Source organism: Chinchilla lanigera, unplaced genomic scaffold (assembly GCF_000276665.1).
Source record: "Chinchilla lanigera isolate Chin_1 unplaced genomic scaffold, ChiLan1.0 scaffold00050, whole genome shotgun sequence".
Taxonomy (NCBI): Eukaryota; Metazoa; Chordata; class Mammalia; order Rodentia; family Chinchillidae; genus Chinchilla; species Chinchilla lanigera.
The window spans coordinates 11,104,238-11,121,796 of record NW_004955451.1 but is presented as its reverse complement, the minus strand read 5'-3'; the positions used below and the strand labels follow the sequence as shown (position 1 = coordinate 11,121,796).

General features: G+C 57.0%; 1 protein-coding gene across 2 annotated transcripts in view; it reads left to right on the top strand.

The window, feature by feature from the left end:
- Abcc3 (ATP-binding cassette, sub-family C (CFTR/MRP), member 3) overlaps positions 1–17,559 on the top strand; it is a 42,863-nt gene that overhangs the window by 8,312 nt on the left and 16,992 nt on the right. For both annotated transcript variants that reach the window (XM_005394128.2, XM_005394129.2), the window contains exons 2-17: positions 6,621–6,797; positions 7,129–7,254; positions 7,470–7,607; positions 8,339–8,464; positions 8,670–8,731; positions 9,388–9,519; positions 10,473–10,664; positions 13,399–13,576; positions 13,654–13,815; positions 14,251–14,343; positions 15,626–15,829; positions 15,913–16,059; positions 16,403–16,490; positions 16,675–16,741; positions 16,931–17,057; positions 17,142–17,318. In XM_005394128.2, the coding sequence (XP_005394185.1) occupies positions 6,621–6,797; positions 7,129–7,254; positions 7,470–7,607; positions 8,339–8,464; positions 8,670–8,731; positions 9,388–9,519; positions 10,473–10,664; positions 13,399–13,576; positions 13,654–13,815; positions 14,251–14,343; positions 15,626–15,829; positions 15,913–16,059; positions 16,403–16,490; positions 16,675–16,741; positions 16,931–17,057; positions 17,142–17,318 (2,196 nt within the window). The remainder of the gene's footprint in view (positions 1–6,620; positions 6,798–7,128; positions 7,255–7,469; positions 7,608–8,338; positions 8,465–8,669; positions 8,732–9,387; positions 9,520–10,472; positions 10,665–13,398; positions 13,577–13,653; positions 13,816–14,250; positions 14,344–15,625; positions 15,830–15,912; positions 16,060–16,402; positions 16,491–16,674; positions 16,742–16,930; positions 17,058–17,141; positions 17,319–17,559) is intronic.

The following is a 17,559-nucleotide window of genomic DNA, read 5'->3' as shown; positions in this document are numbered from 1 at the left end:
AATCCCAGCACATGAGAGACTGAGGCAGGAAGATTGCTGTGAGTTCAGGGCCAGCCTAAACTGCATCGTGAGACCCTGTCTCAAAAAACAAACAAACAAAAAACAAGAAGAAGAAGAGGAAGAGGAAGAAGGAGGCGGAGGAGAAGGAATCACAACTTAAAGGAGGAAGGTTCATTCTGGCTTATGGTTTCAGAGGCTTCAGCTGGATCCATTGCTCCAGGCCTGTGGTGAGGCAGGAGCAGCACAGCGGAAGGGCTTGGTGGGGGAAAGCTGCTCACCTCAGCATCCAGGAAGCAGAGAAAAGGAAGGAGCCAGAGAGAGAGCGGCTGACGACCAGATACCATTCCCAAAGCCACACTCCCGTGACCCACCCACTTCCACTGAGCCCTCCCCCCATTTCCATCTCCTCCGATAGTGCCATCAAATTATGATCTCATTAGTGGGTTAATCCACTGGATGAAGTTAGAGCCCTCGTGATCCAATTGCTTCTCCAAAAGCCCATCAGCTGGCAAAAAGCCTCTAGCATATGAGTTTTGGAGGACGTTTCAAATACAAAGCATAAGCTGGGCATGGTGGCACAGTCCTGTAATCCCAGCACTCGGGAGGCTGAGGCAGGAGGATCGTTGCAAGTTCAAGACCAGCCTGGGCTACAAAGTGAGCTCAAGGCCAGCCTAGCGAGACCCTGTCTCAAACAGACAAAAAAATTAATTATGACCTATTCAAATGCAAAGTGTAACAGCAAAACCCCACAGGAAATGAGACAGATGGAGGGTCTACCCTCATACACACCCTCCGGGTCACACCCTGAGCCTGATGTCCAATGAAAGAAGCCAGAGGAAAGATGTGTCCTATACAGTTCACCTTCTAGGAAGTCCAAAATGGCAAAGCAAATCCATATTGCTAGAAGTCAGGACAGGGGTCCCCTTGGGGTGGGTTCCCACACCAGGGGGGAGTGGGGGCCTCTTGGAGCCGGTGGTGGTCTGTCTCTTGATTAGGATGCTGCTGTGCATGGCAGTTCAGTGAAGCGTATGCTTCAGATGTGTGTGCTTTTCTGCATGTCGATTCCACTTGAATATAAAATGCTTTTCAAATGGGAAAGGCAGAGAGCCAGCCAGGCCGGATTTCCAGCTCCTGCCCAGGCCTAGTGGTGGGCCCAGCCCTGTGACCCTGTCTCAGACTCAGCAAGACTGAGCGGGTCCTCCGTTGGGCAACAGCTGGATCTGACCAGGGCTGTGGGCTGTAAGATGTGCGGCTGAACCTGTGCTCGCCGGGCTTGGGTGGAGCGGCCCAAGGTGGTGGGTGGCAGCAGCCCCTGCTGGCCCATCTCTCAGGGACCGGAGCTCTGGGTAGGTGCTGACTCTGCGGAGGAAGGGCAGTCAGATGGAGGAAGTAGGTCCTGAGCAGCACCCCCATGCCCGGGGTTGTGAGGGTTTTGGTGAGGACCCGGTTGGGCAAAGGTATTGGAAGGGACCTGGAGAGTAGCTTAGGGTAAAGGGAGTTGGGTGTAGTGAAGGGAGCGGAGCAGAGGGAGATGGCCGGAGAAGCTGGGGGCCTCGGGGGTCAGGGCAGGTGCTGGGTGTTGGCTCCATGAGCAGCAGAGGCTGCTGTGGCTTTGTGGGTATGTAGCAAGGGACATAAAGCCATCTTTCAGAAAGAGACATCCCCAGCAGGGTCTGGTGATACAGGTCTACGACCTCAGAACTCCAGGAGGCTGAGGCAGGAGGATCACAAGTCCAAGCTCAGCTTGGGCAACTTAGTGAGACCCTGTCTCAAAATTTTAAAATATCAAAGAGTTGGGGTTGTGGCTCAGTGCAAAGGCCCTGGGTTCAATCTCTAGTAATATTATTTAAAAAAAAAAAAAAAGAACCAGGGTGTGCAGGAGACCAGTTCCCTCTTGCGCTATTTCACTAAAATGGAGAATTCAAACCCAGAGCATTCCATAGTTCACAAAGGTCAGTTATTCAAAGCCAGACAGAGGCTTTGAACGCCACACTGAGACCCTTGGACTTTACCTTCTAGGCAGTCAGGAACCACTAAACCTTTAGAGGCAAGCCATATTATTATCCTTTTATAACTTGTTCATTTTTTCTGTAACTATTTCATTTAACTTGTTTAAGCAACTATCCCAGTGGTGCCGGGCACCATTCTAGGTAATTAGGATGTATCAATAAATGAAATAAAGGTTCTTTCCTTCAAGGATAATCCATATCACCAGGAAAAGATGAAAGAAAACATAGTAATAAACAAGTGAATTATAGAGCATGTTCAGTGGCAGGTGGTATAAGGAAAAACAGCAGAGGAGGTTGGGGGGCTGGGGTGCAGGTGGCAGGATTAAGAGGTGTCAGAGAGGCAGGGGTGTGTGGAAAGTGTTCCAGGAAGAGGACAGAACATGCAAAGGCCCTGTGGCAGAGTGTGCTTGGAGTGTGCTCAGGAGTGGCTACAAGGCCAGGGCTCCAGAGAGGCAGGCGAGGCAGAGAGAGAGAGGGACCTTGGAAGGACACCGTGCAGGTCCTTGTAGACTAAGAAAAGACATGTGGACTGGAGATGTCTGCCCAGCAGCTGGATGTAGCACTGGGGATTCGAGGGGTGGGGGGCTGGCGAGACAGACTTGGAAGTGGTTGGCAGATGAGTGGAATTGTCCTTTGAGGCTGGGAGAGGCCGAGGCGGGGAGTGCAGCTAGAGAAAGTGGGAGGGGGGACTGCACCCTGGACACTCTCACACCAAAGGGGCACCCGGAGGAAGGACAAGGCCAGGATCCAGGTCTCGGGCATTGGAAGGGAACAGACCAGCGCCCTGTGGCCACTGCTTGCAAAGGTGCAAGAACAGGACCGGACAGGTGACTGGCGGGGGTGTAACGGCAGAATTCGGGTTGTAGTCCACGAGAAACCGAAAAGACTCTATTCAGAACAAGCAGAACTTTAATTTGAGGCTAGCCACCTTTCCTTCCATTTTCCAATCCGGGAAGTGGGCGAGGGGCCTGCCTTTGCTCCCAGCTTATATACATTTTTGGTTTCCATGGTAATAGATTGGCATGCTGTAGTCCTGGCCACACGTTTTTTCCTCATGCCATGTAACCTGGTCAGGCTCCAGTCATGAGCCCGACCACAATGATATATACTTTCTGTACTCTGTTCTATATGTCCCCCTTTAGATAACCATACATTTCCTTTATGGTTATAATTTTATCTAGGGCCAGGAAAAGGATGAAACAACCCAGACAAGGTCATAGGTGGTTATCTAGGCCCCGGCGTTCTTTGTCTTTGGAGAAGCATTCCAGGGCTAAGTCAGAACTGCAAAGTGAACTCTTTACAACCCTCCGGGATGTTTTTCAAGACACACTTTGAGGCTTGCATTAAGACTAGAATTATTCTATCTTAAAATGATATGCTAAGAGTCGCTGTCCCCTACAGGAGTGCTGCAGAGCCCAGGGCCCAGAGAGGGAGACATTAAGCGCCTTGCCCGAGGTCACGAGGCACAGAGAGGAGAAGCCAGCACTCCAATTGCCATCCAGTGGCCGTTCCTCCCCTAAGAGCCCCCGGGACCTCGTGTCCCCATGGCCCCCGGGGCCCCGGAGCTTGGCTGGTGCCGGCAGGGCACGGAAGAGTTGAGCACGGGGTGGCGAGGACAGATGGGAGCCGTCTGAGAGACAGCAGGAAGGGGGCCGAGGCTCGGAGGGGGCTGAGCTGCTGGTGTGGCTTTGGGCTTCTTCAGTACCGTCTGTGAGCAGCCATGGGGTGGAGGGCACAGGGCCGAGGTCAGAACCCGGGGCCGGGGCAGGTTGCACAGGGTCCGCTGGGAAGAACAGGAAGGAGACAGCAAAGGATGCTCGGCAAGGAATGGGGATTCTGAGACAGGACGGGAGGAGCAGATTCTGAGGGATAGGCCAAGCCTGCACTGAAGGGTCGAGCCCCAGAGGCTGCCAGCTGCAAGGGCTCCGAAGTGACCAGGCTCCTCCCGGATCCCTCTACAGCAAAGCCCTCGCTATCAAACCCCTTCCCAACTCACAAGGTGTCCATCAGCTCTGTGGTGGCTCAATCAAAAATACTGATGCATGGCTATAAAGTTAGATACTTGGGAGGCTGAGGCAAGAGGATCACAAAGTCAAGGCCAGATGGGGCAACTTAGCAAGACCTTGTCTTGTTTTGTTTTGTTTCCGGGAATCGAACTCACAACCTTGCGCTTGCCAGGCAGGCGCTGTGCTGCTGAACTAAATCCCCAGCCCCGCAAGACCTTGTCTTAAAGTAAAAAATAATGGTAGAGTGCCTGCCTAGCATGTGCAAGGCCCTGAATTTAATTCCCACCACTGCAACAACAAATAAATAAAGAATAAAAAGGGCTGGGGATATGGCTTAATGGTAGAGTGCTTGGCTAGCATGGGAAGGGCTTTGGGTTCAATCCCCAGTACCGAGGGCAAAAAAAAGGTAGACAAAGCCAGGCGTGGTGGTGCATGCCTGTAATCTCAGTACTCAGGAGGCTGAGGCAGGAGGATCATTGTGAGTTTGAGACCAGTCTGGGCTACAAAGTGAGCTCAAGGCCAGTCTGAACTGCATAGCGAGACCCTGTCTTGAAAAGACAAAAGAAAAAGAAATTAGACAACCAAGCCCCCATAGCCTCCACACATTTGAGGAAAACCCCTGAAGAGTAACAGAAACCAAACCAAAGCATCAGAGAAAGAAAAAAGGAAAAGCAGGTTTATGTTGGATAAAAAAATAAAATGAGCTGGATAAAAAAATAAAATGAGAGATTTAAATTGGCAATTAGAAGGTAAATGGTTATATCCTCAGGCAACAGTTGTCTTTAGGTGGATGGGATTGTGGGTGGTTTTCTTGTTATTTGTTTATATTTTCTGAGCTTTCTATGAAGAACAGCTAATGCTTTGCAAGAAGAGGGAAGGAAAAAGACTGGTAGCATTGGCAGCTTTGGAGGAAGGAATCTCAGTACAACATGTTTAGGAATTAATTTTTTCCTCCCGTCTCTTTCCAAAAAAGTTTTCCGGTGCAATTATAGGATGAGGCAAGGGACGAGCCAGTCATGTGACCAACCATCCCTTACCTAGGACAGACCAGTTTCCAGGACATTCTTGCTCCGTCAGGGATGGCCAGTGACCCTGGACTTTATAATCTGCAAAGAGCTCTCCACATGTGTGAGTCTCAAGCCGCCCAGCAAGGACGATGGGCAGGGCGTGGCCACTCTTATCTTAGAGCAAACCAAGGTGAAAAAGCCCAGGGAAGCTTCTTGTCCCTCGGCTGGGAGAGACTTACAGAGGCGGGAGACTCCGAAACTGTGTGCGTGTCACATTGATAAAATAAAATTTAATTTTGTTAAAAAAGAGAGTGGGGGGCTGGGGATTTAGCTCAGTGGCAAAGCGCCTGCCTGGCAAGCGCAAGGTCGTGAGTTTGATTCCCGGTACCGGAGAAAAACCAAAAGAGTGCTTATGTTGTTTGTGGACTGCCCCAATTATTCACTAAAAATGTAATAATGAGAAGTAAAAAAGAGAGTGGAAATCTAGAATGGCAGAAAGCAAGTAAGCCTGGGAGAGGCTGCGCTCAGCGGAGTGCAAGGGATGGGGATATTGTACGTCTTTATTGTGAGCGTGGTTTTGTGGGTATATACAACTGTCAAACTCATTGAATTGGACACTTTAAAGGGGTGTGGCTTATTGCACTTAAAGTACACCTCAATTAGAGGGAGAGAAAGCATCTGAGAAAGTAAGAGTCAGCACCACTCCCTGGGGACTCATGCCTGGCCTACGCTTGATCACCTGCTCATGTACACGGTATGAGCAAAATAGTGTGTGTTTAAATTAAAACATTCATTACAGTAAAAGACACATTGCTAGCTGGGCCTGGTGGCACATGCCTATAATCCCAGCACTCGGGAGGCTGAGGCAGGAGGATCACTGTGAGTTCAAGGCCAGCCTGGACTACTTGGTGAGTTCAAGGCCAGCCTGAACTACATAGTGAAACCCTGTCTCAAAAAACAAAACAAAAAGACACATCGCTGTTAATTCCCCTCAAAATCTTTCCCCTGCTTCAAACATACTTATCCCATGGTTCTTGCCACTTTCTAACACAGTTCTGGAAGTCCTCTTTCCTGAGGGTCTTTACAAGGTGTGATCAAAAATACAGAGAATGCTACTGCCAAGAGCCATCCAGCGACAAAGCAGGCTTGTTAAAACACTGTGGTGTGTTCTCACCTGCCTTACTCATGAGAGCTGACACTGTGCAACTTCTAGCTCTTCCACAAAGTCAAAATGATTATGAAAAGTAAATATTTTTGAAATGATTTAGGACAAGACAGGGCAGCTAAAGACATTCAGGAAAGAGGACTTCCAGAACTGCTCCAGAAAGTGGCAAGAACAGTGGGATAAGTGAAGTGAGGGGGGATGTTTTGAGGGGGACTCCTGATAATGTGTCTCACTATAATGAATCTTTTCATTTAAACCTTCCCTCTGCTTTCCAATCACACTATGTACGTACTCAGGCCTCTCACCCCCGCCTGTCCTCCACTGCACCCCACTTCCATGGACAGAGCACCTTCCTGGTGCAGCCGCCTTCCTGAAGATCAGACCAACTCCCCAGGGGGCTGCCACCTCGCTGACTTGTCCTCTTTGTCTCCAGGACTCCAACCTGTCCGTGTACACGGACAACCCAGACCTCACTCCCTGCTTCCAGAACTCGCTGCTGGCCTGGGTGCCCTGCATCTACCTGTGGGCTGCCCTGCCCTGCTACCTGCTCTACCTGAGGCACCACCACCATGGCTACATCGTCCTCTCCCACCTGTCCAGGCTCAAGACGGTCAGGGCTTGGGGCTGTCCTCGGAGTGGGCCTGAGACCCCCCAACCCCCCGCCCAATGGCTGGACTGGGTCCCCCACCCCACCTGCCCCACAGTCCTGTGTCTGCAGCCAGCCAAAACACGTTCCCCGCCTGGAGAAGTTACTTCATGTTCTCCCCCAGTGGAGCTTCCCACCCAGCCCGCCCCAGGGAGCTTCTGCCCAGAGCCGCTTCCAGACCCAGGCCAGGTCTAAGCACGTTTGGTGGCTTCTGATGGCTTCAGGAGCAAAGCCCGTCCCCAGCAGAGATTGTCTCGCCTCTAGGGACCGGTCCCAACCTGTGCCCTGTTCACAGGCCCTGGCCGTCCTGCTGTGGTGTGTCTCGTGGGCGGACCTCTTCTACTCCTTCCACAGCCTGGTCCACGGCAGAGCCCCTGCCCCCATCTTCTTTGTCACCCCCTTGGTGGTGGGGATCACCATGGTCAGTGTGGGGCCCCGGAAGCGGGGTGGGGTGGAGCCTGTGGGCTGTGGATTGTGGTGGGACACCTGTGGGCTCTGAGGAGAAGGCGGGACACCTCCGGAAGAGGACGGGGTAACTCCGGAAGCCGTGTGGGGTGGAGAGGCACAGAGGCACATCCAGATGTGTGGGTCCAGGTGTGCACGCTCCGGCCCAGCCTCCCTGCCCTCCCCACGCAGGTGCTGGCCACCCTGCTGATCCAGTACGAGCGACTACGCGGGGTGCAGTCCTCGGGGGTCCTCATCATCTTCTGGTTCCTGTGCATGGTCTGCGCCATTGTCCCCTTCCGCTCTAAGATCCTTTCAGCCTTGGCAGAGGTGAGTGCTGGGGGCGGGGCCCCTGCAGGGGTGAGCTCCGTGCTGAGGTCACTGCTGGCTCCCAGGGCCTCCTGCGTTCAGCAGTTGCGTTGCTTCTCAATGGCTGCAGCGCGGCGGGGAGGCAGGCTGGAGGGCCCCGGGGAACCGCGGAGACGGGTCAGAGATGCTGCGCTGTTGGACGCTCTTGGGGATACAGAAGGCACCCCGCCCCCACCGCCGCCCCCAGTGCAGTGTCTGCCTGGGGTGTCTGTGTCTTGCCTGTGCATAAAGAGCTCCAGCTTCCCCGGGATTCTGCTGCCGGGTTCTCCTTCCTCATCGCCTGGCCTTCCTTCTGCTCCTGATGGTGGGGGGCTGTGACCCCCATTCTCTCCAAACCGCCCCAACCCCTGCAGGCTCTTGGCATGGCGCTTAACCCTTCACAATCGTGCATCCTCACTGCAGAATTTGCAGGGAATAAGCTTCCCTGGCTGCAGGCTGTAGCCTGGCACACGGGTAACGTAGGGCAAGTGCTGACAGAGGCCTGGTGCTGGGCGAGTCCTTACCTGGCCACAGCCCCCATGATCCTTCCCTGCCCTACAGAACCCTCTAGATGAGGGCCCTGAGGACCTCCAGGGCTGCCTCCCAACCCAGAGAAGCCCAGAAAAGCCTCCCGCCCCCAAGAAGGGGCTCCCTAGGGCAGGGGCTGCAGGCAGAGCCTCTGAGCTTCCCGACGTCTTCTACTCTCCCCGCAGGGGACCATCTCAGACCCCTTCCGCTTCAGCACCTTCTACATCTACTTTGCCCTGGTGCTGTCTGCTCTCATCCTGTCCTGCTTCAGAGAGAAGCCGCCACTTTTCTCCCCGAAGAGTGAGGACCCTGTGAGTTTGTCCTGGAGGGTACGAGGGGCTCCGTAGCCTGCTCCTGGACCCAGCCCAGCCCAGCAGCCCCCATCCCTCCGAAAAGAGGGCCACAGGCCGTAAACTGAGGCTGGGAGCAGGAAGTGGTGAGGCCCTCCCTTCCCCTAATACACTCTGAGGGGCTGGGGGACACCCCTGATCCCCCATCCCATTCTCTTGCTTCTAGAACCCCTGCCCAGAGGCCAGTGCTGGCTTCCTGTCACGCCTGACTTTCTTTTGGTTCACAAGGTGAGCTGCCTCTTGCTCCTGCCTGGACCACAGGGAGGGAGAGATGCAGGAGAGGAAGGACAGGCCAGAGCCCAGGAACCTGAGGAGATGGCCTGGCTCATGTCCCCACCCCAGGGCCACTGCTGGGCAAGATGGCGATATCAGGGCCCCGGGCTGAGTACAGAGTGTAGGCCTGGCCCGGCTATGCTCGTGGGCTGGAAGCCAACCCTGCATCTGGCAGCAGCAGATGCATCCCGGGGGATGGGAGGGGACCCTGATTTGTACTGAGCTCTTCTGTCTGGGAGATGCTTGCAGCCTGTCATCTCCTTGGCTGCCCCTCAGAGTGGCTTGAGCAGGATAATTGTGTCTGTGACCTGGTGACAACTCGTTAACCGTGCGGCACAGGGAAACACCTGAGGCCGGGCTGAATGTCTCACCCAAGCTCACCGAGCAAAGATCTTATCACCAGGCCCCGGGGACAGATGGAGCGGAGAGGGGAAGGGAGGGACAGCAACCTGCAACCCGTCTCCCGTGGGGACGCTAGAGACGCCTCCCTTTCTCGGAGCACGTGAGGAAGACCCTCCCTTTCTGGACACCTTGGGGCTCGAGACCCTGGCTATGTTTCAGTTACTAAATTCTGAGCCTATGAGGGGTTTCCTGTCCTCTCCCCCGCCCAGGCTGGCCATCCTGGGCTACCGGCGTCCCCTGGAACAGCAGGACCTCTGGTCGCTGAACGAGGAGGACTGTTCCCGCCGAGTGGTGCAGCGGCTGCTGGAGGCGTGGCAGAAGCAGGAAAGACAAACAGCAAGGTGCGGCCTTCCCTGGTCCCCGCGCCCTGTCCTCACCCCTCTGGCTCCTCAGGACACCCCTGGCTACTGACAGCAGCTGACAAGGCATTGTCCGAGGCGTTGTCCTTGGGACTTAGATTAACACGCTGAATCTCTCACAGCCCAGAGTGCCAGTTCCACTGTCCCTGGGATACACAGGGGGACGCTGAGGTACCAGAGGTCTAATGGTGTCCCCAGCTGGCGGTGGCGGAGCTGGAATCCATGTCCTGCCCTCTGGCCCAGAGGTCCTGTTCCTACTGTTGCTCTCCCCTGCCTGAGCCCAGCCCTCCCTCCTGTCCCCTCCTGTCCGGAGGCCTCTCCAGCCGAGGGCCCTCTGCCCTGCTGGCCTCACGTCCTAGATCCCAGACCTGTCCCCAGCCAACTGCCCAGCAAAGAGAGCCCAGAGGGAGGCTCCCCGCCCACAGCCCGGCCGAGCAGGCAAGGCTTACGCAGCCCAGCGCCTCGTGCTGGCCACGGGCTATTGGAGGAACCAAGGATTTGGACTTGGACTTGGGCGGCAGCACCTTGGCTTCCACGGCCTGGGGCCACTGGGAAGGCCTGTGCCGCCCTCTCCCCGCTGCACCCCCGGCCTGTCCCCCCGTGCCTTCTCCACTTGTCCCTGATCCACTGCCCGGAGACCAGGCCGCTGGCCTCCGTGTCTCCTTCGCATTCTCCCTGGAGCCACCCCAGGGAGGCCAGGAGGGCCAGAGGCTGGGGAGAGCAGTGGTCTGTCCACCCCTAGAAACCCTCCGGGAGCTTCCCACGGAGTTGCCTGGGAATCCTCGCACTGTCTGTCCCCGTCCCCATTCTGAGGGCCCCGAGGCGACGGCCCCCCACGTCCTCTTGCTCCCCTTCCTCTGCCCAGCCAGCCGGCCTGGCCCTTGGACTCACAGGCCCAGTGCCCATTCCTCCCCTGCTCCTTCTTTCCCAACCAGACCCAAAGCTGCAGAAATGCTTGGGAAGAAAGTCTCCACTGAGGATGAGGCGCTGCTGGGGACCCGGCCCCGGGCCCGGAAGCCCTCCTTCCTGTGGGCCCTGGTGACCACCTTCAGCTCCAGCTTGCTCATCAGCAACTGCTTCAAGCTGATGGAGGACCTGCTCTCCTTCGTCAACCCGCAGCTGCTCAGGTCTCCACCGCCCCCCTGGTGCTGCCCCTGGGGCTGGGCCGGGGTGAGGAACAACAGACAGGAAGAGGAAGCCTAGCCTGTCCCTGCTTCCTGTGTGACCCTCAGCAAGCGGCACTGCCTCTGTTTCCCATGGACATTCCACTTAGGTTGGGGGCGCACACTGCGGAGCAAGCTCAGGTTCCTTGCACGCCTCCTCTGCATAGCTCATTCCTGTTTTACAAAGGCTGCAGCAGACCCCCAGTGCAGACAGGTGAAGAGACTTGGCCAGGGGCACACAGGTGACAAACAGGAATCAGATCTGAGCGCACGGGTCTGAATTCCAGCCACGCTGTTCCTTCCACCGCCACTGGGCTCTGTTATTCGCCACACAAGAGCTTGGACTAGGAGGCGCTCTCCGAGGACAGGACGGTGTGGGGAATGGCCTCGAAGCTGAGCCCCCAGCCCCTTGCCGTCCACGTGCACATTCATTCATTCATTCATTCAGCAAACATTTAATATGCCCCCAGGGGCCAGAATGCTGTTAGACACCAGGGATACGGAGATAATAAGACCGGGTCTTCAGATCTTGTGGGAGAAACCAAGCAGAATTCAATTAGAATTGGTGGGAGAGAGGTGTGCCAGGTGTCTGGAAAACCCGGGGAAGGGCCAGGAAGGCAGCCTGGGACAGCAGGGCCCCTTACCAGCTCAGGAGTTTGTGAGGCCTGGAGGCACAGGTAGGTAGGTGGAGGAGGAGGGAAAGGGCTGACTCAGGATAACTTAGGACTCCATGTGGCCCTCACTCCCTTTGGAGCAAAAGGCACACAGGGAGGGGCAGGAAGCAGAGGGGGCGCCAAGGCGGGCCTGGCAGGAAGGGCAGCCAGGGAAGGGCAGCTGGTTTGCATTTCAAAAGGGTGGCACTGCCAGCAATGTGGGAAGTGTAGGGCAGGGCCGCTGGGTGGAAGTGGGCCAAGCAGGTCAGATGGGTGTGCAGGCAGGACTGGGATTTAGAAGTTAACAGGAAGATGGATGTGTGCGGGGCTAGGGGGAGTCACAGGCAAGCTGGGTTCAGCCTAGGTACCTGGAGGACATGGGACCTTTTTCACTGGATGATGAGCTCGGCAGAAGGAGGCAGAGGCTGGGCATGGGGTAAGAGGGTGGGCTGAGTTCTGGCCATGTAGGGCCAGAGGTGCTGCTGGGCACAGATTCCCAGCTAGCTGGAGATCATATCAGCAGAGCCATTACCTGAGTCTGGGGCTCAGCTCTCCTGCAGAGCCCATGGAAGGAGGCAGGAGGAGCCCAGCGGAGCCCCAGGGATCCTGACTGGTACAGGGAGAGGCCTGGATGGCCTGGAGGGGCCAGAGCTGTGCACGGAAGCTGGGGCGTGGGGCAGAGCACAGGCCCCAGTGCAGAAAGCTGGCCCCCAAGCTATATCCTGCAGAAGGCAACAAGGAGCTGGTTGGTGACTGCTGAGGACGAAGGCTGGGTGAGGGGACGGGGCCGCCCGCAGTGTGGCCAGGGGCACAGACCTGCAGAAAGCCGACGGAAAGAGAGGTGCAGTTTGCACAGCTGCCCCAGTACATTAGCACCAACCAATGGCTCAAAATAACAGAAATGCATTCCTGAAATTCTGGAGGCCAGAGATCCAAAACCAAGTGTGGGCCTGGCCAGGGGTTTCTGGAGGTTGTGGATGAGGGTCTGTCGCAGGCCTCTCCCCAGGTGTCTGCTGCTGCCGGCAGTCCTGGCTTTCCTCCTCTGTAGCGGTGCCCCTCCCTCCCACCTCTGCCTCTGCCATCACGCGGCCTTCTCTGTGGTGCAGACACCCATTCCTGTGTGACTCCACTTAGCTACAACTGCCAGGCCCTGGGTCCCAGTGAGGCCACCTTTGTAGGCACAGGGTCAGGCTCTGAACATTTTGGGAGACGCACTCCAGCCCTAAGAAGGGGAGACCTGGCTCTGGGATGGCTGGCAGGCTCCCTGTGCCCCAGGGGAAGGTTGGCCCCGCCCTGGAGAGAGCCACCTGGAGAGGGCAGGCTATTGAGGATCACACACCCAGGGCTTAAGGAGGCAAGATCAGGCCTGCGGAGCTGGAGGGACACCCCCTCTTCCAAGGCAGGAGCAAAGGCCGTGTTCAGGGGTATGGAGGGAAGTTTGTGGGTGACAGGGAGCGGTTAAATTGGAAGACGGAGAGCTGCCCAGAAGGGCAGGGTTAGGGTCTGAAGGTGGGAGAAGAGGGCAGAAGATGGCCAAGAAGAGGAGGCGGACTAGGGCCCAGAAGGTCGGAAGGATGGATTTGAGGAGTGAGAACCTTCTACAGCGCAGGAAGGCCTATTCCAACAATGTGGCACTGCTTCCTGCCACGTGGCTCAAGGCGGTGACGGGTGGCCAGGAGTATTGGCACCCACCTATGACCCCAGCGTTCTGGGAGGTTGAGGCAGGAATATTGCGAGTTTAAGTCCTGCCTGGGCAACTTAGCAAGGTCCTATCTCACAGGAGAACATATTTTTAGAAGGCTGAGGACATAGCTGCATGTAAAGGTCCTGGTTTCAATCCCCAATTCTGAGGGGAAAAAGGAAGAAAGAAAGGAGGGGGCGCTGGTAGTGAGAGTAACAGAGGGCCGGGCAGCGGGGCCCATGGGCACAGGGAAGGGGACCTTGAGATCCGATGTCCTGGCCCAGGTAGGGGGTAAAGGGAGAGGGTGGGGAAGGCCCGGGGCGCCCGCCTCACTCCCCGTCCCCCGCCACATCCGCCCCTGCAGCATGCTGATCCGGTTTATTTCCAACCCCGAGGCCCCCTCCTGGTGGGGCTTTCTGCTGGCCGGACTGATGTTTGTCAGTGCCATCATGCAGACCCTGGTCTTGCACCAGTATTACCACTGCATCTTCGTGTCCGCCCTGAGGATCCGCACGGGGGTCATTGGCGTCATCTACAGGAAGGTGAGTGGCAACCGGGCGCAGCACTGAGGCTCCCCTGGGGCAGTTCAGGACACGCCAACCTGTGCTGCTCCCTGCAGGCGCTGCTCATTGCCAATTCCGTCAGACGTGAGTCCACGGTGGGAGAAATGGTCAACCTCATGTCGGTGGATGCTCAGCGCTTCATGGACGTCTTCCCCTTCCTCAGCCTGCTGTGGTCAACCCCGCTGCAGGTCATCCTGGCCATCTACTTCCTCTGGCAGGTGACTCCGCAGCCTTAACCCAGCTCTTCTGCTGCAGAAGGGACAAGAGGGGGTCAGTCTGGGTCTCACACAGGAGAGCTTCGCTAGGGACTTGGCTACTGGCATCTGCAACTGAGCCTTTCCTGCCTGTGCCGTGACCCCCTCCTCCAAAAGCTGGGGGCCGTGGGGCTTAGAAGTAGCATGGGCGTGGCTCCATTGTCTGTCTGCTTGCATTGCCTTCCAGTGTGTCCTGACAGGCTTCTAAGTCTGCTGTCTGTCATCGTTATCTGACAGCTGCTGCCCCTGCCCATGTCACAGTCGTTCTGGTTTTCTGTCCTGTCTGGCTGACTTACGTCTTCGCTTCCTGTCTGTCATGTCTCAGGTCTCTGTTGGGTTCTGCCTGTCGAGTTGGGTTATCTGTCCATCGGTCTTATCGACTGCCCTGTGCCTCCTCAGATCCTGGGTCCCTCTGTCCTGGCTGGTGTGGCGCTCCTGGTCTTGATGATCCCACTCAACAGCGCCGTGGCCATGAAGATGCGCACTTACCAGGTGGGTGCTGTCCGAGGCGAGCTGCTCCTGCCAGGAGCATCCGGTCAGGTGCCCAGGGGCCTCTTCACCTCCTTGCTTCCCAGTGTGGGCTTCCACAAGTCATTTGCACAAAGCTTAGCTCCTCTACCCTCCCCATAGACCAAGGACTGGGGAGATTACCGCAGTCCAGAGTGCGGCAGTGCCGGGACTTGAACCTGGGCCTAATGAGAACTTTTCTTACCATGCTGGGACATAGATGGCCAATCATTGAGTCTACTTGCAAACACTTACAGACGTCCTGGGCAGCTTTGCACTGCATGTAGAATAAAAGACCAACACCCTAAGACCTCCCACTGGGTTCCCCCCGACCTTGAAGTCCTCATCCCCATGCTATGGACAAGTTTCAGCTGGCCCTCTCTCTTTTCTCCAGCAACTAAGTTCTGTGTACCTCTGTTTGTTTTGTTTTGTTTTTTTGAGACAGGGTCGTGCTATATAGTTCAGGCTGGCGCTGAACTCCCCATGTAGCTTAGGCTAGCCTCCAGCTCACAGCAATCTTCCTGCCTCAGCCAAGTGCTGGGCTTACAGGCGTGCGCCATCAGTTCTGTGTTCCTCTGGGCCGCCACACACACCGTCCCCTCTGTCTCACACTCTTCACCCCTGAGGGCCTACAGCCTTTCCTTCCTCACCTTGACGTTTGCTGGCTTCCTCCAGATGTCCACCGGGTACCCCGCCATACCCCACTGCTCTTGCACAGCACCCTCTTATTTCCCTTTAGAGTACCCATCACAGTTTGTGATTAAGTATTTATTGGGTAATTATTTCTCACTACCTGCCTCCCCCACCCAACCGTCAGCTGTGGGAGGCAGAGTAGGCTCTCAGTACCAGAGTTCAATGGATACATTAATGTGAGGCCCCGCACGCATGCACGTCGGGTTAGGGGCTGAGGGAACGCAGACACGAGCAATCCACACCTTTAGGAAGCTCTCAGTCTAACCGGGGCTATGGACAGGGACGGCGATGGGAACTAAGGGAAGCACAGTGTGCTTTAAGAACCCAGGTGAGGGGACCGAGGACGCTGCCTGGGACGGTCAGCAATGGTGGCGCTGAGTGGAGCTGGGTTTCCCAGGCAGAGGATGCAGGGAGGGGGTGTGGGGGGCACCTCAGGCCTGGCAGGGGGGCAGAGGCAGCAGGGGAATGGCATGCAGTGCTGGCCGCAGCACATGAAGGTGTGGGCAGCGTAAACCTTGGGTAGGAGCTCGGGGGAGGGGACCGGAGGTGTCACGCCGCTCGCTGCACTGCACAGGTAGAGCAGATGAAGCTGAAGGACTCGCGTACCAAACTGATGACCGAGATCTTGGGAGGCATGAAAGTGCTGAAGCTGTACGCCTGGGAGCCCAGCTTCCTGGAGCAGGTGGAGGGCATCAGGCAGGGTGAGCTCCAGCTGCTGCGCAAGGGCACCTACCTCAAAGCCATCTCCACCTTCACCTGGGTCTGCACGCCTTTCCTGGTAAGCCTGCTGCTGGGGCTGGGCTCCTGCCTCCTGCCTGGCCAGCGCAGGCCCCACCTGACACCCACTCCCACGCTCCCCAGGTGAGCCTGATCACCCTCGGGGTGTTCGTGTGTGTGGACCAGAACAATGTGCTAGACGCTGAGAAGGCCTTTGTGTCCATATCCCTGTTCAATATCTTAAAGATGCCCCTCAACATGCTGCCCCAGTTAATCAGTAACCTGACCCAGGTAACCCGGGGCAGGGCTGGGCTTCCACTAGAGTTAGGGCAGGAGGTAAGGTCATGAACGGGTCGCTTAGGGTCAGGAGATGGTCAGTGAGAGTTCCTGGAGTCGGGGGAGGCTAACACGGTCCTCTGGAGACAGCCTCTGAGTCCCAGCTAGGGCCTCATCTCTGACAAGTGGGAGCCATGGAGGACTGGGTCGTGGGAGGGGCCCTGGCAGCCCGGAGTGGGCCCTTGGTGGTGGTGGAGGGACGGCCCTGCTTCGCCCAGGGAGTTGGGGACCAAGCAAGGGTAGCAGGAGTGGGGGTTGGGAGAAGCAGCCTCTAGCGCTGACTTACACCCTCACGCAGGCCAGTGTGTCTCTGAAACGGATTCAGCACTTCCTGAGCCAAGACGAACTTGACCCCCATTGTGTGGACAGAAAAAACATCTCCCCAGGTTCGACACCTCCACGTGGGCCGCCCTCACCCTGGCCTTACTCCAGGGCAGCGTCTGTTCTGAGTGTCTCTCCCTCTTCGGGATCCTCGCTGCCCTTCCCCAGGGATCCTGCCCCTGTCCTCCTCCGTCCCCGCCACTTCCGCTCCCCTGAGCTCCCTGACCCTGTGCACCTTGGTCCTCCCAGGCTACGCTATCACTATTCACGGTGGCACCTTCACCTGGGCGCAGAACCTGCCCCCCACCCTGCACAGGTACCCACGGTGGGCGGGAGGCCGGGTCAGCAGCACCACCCTGTCTTCCCATGCTCCACCAGCAGTGCGAGAAGGGAAGGGCCCCCTCTTGCCAGGGGGACACCTGGGAGGGAGGAAGGGTCGGGTCTGCCTGTCATGCCTGGGGACCGAATGGGATCCCAGCCTCTGACCGGGGCTCCTTGTTCCCAGCCTCAATATCCAGATCCGGAAAGGGGCTCTGGTGGCCGTGGTGGGGCCCGTGGGCTGTGGGAAGTCCTCGCTGGTGTCTGCGCTGCTGGGAGAGATGGAGAAGCTGGAAGGCACGGTGTCTGTGAAAGTGAGAGGCTAGGGGCTCCCCGGAAGGGCCTGAGGCTTGGTCAGGCCATGGGCAAGCCCCAAAGTGACCTTCTTTTGTGGCCAGGGCTCTGTGGCCTACGTGCCCCAGCAGGCGTGGATCCAGAACTGCACGCTTCAGGAAAACGTGCTGTTCGGCCGAGCCATGAACCCTAAGCGCTACCAGCAGGCTCTGGAGGCCTGCGCCCTGCTCGCGGACCTGGAGGTGCTGCCTGGAGGAGACCAGACGGAGATCGGAGAGAAGGTACAGGGTCCCTTCCCTTCCCTGAGGAGCCAGCACGCAGGCCTGCCTGCCTCAGCCTGGTCCAGGTGCACATTCATGTAACATCATGCCCGGCTCTGTGCCAGGCCCCGGGAAGCAGGTCTGTGGCCAGGGGAGGCTGACTCGTGAACCCGTGGCGTTGTAGAACTCCCTGGAGCCAGGCTGAAGGCCTGTGCAGGGAGCAGGGAGGGCGCAGAGGGGAAATCAGCAGGAGGAAGGGCGT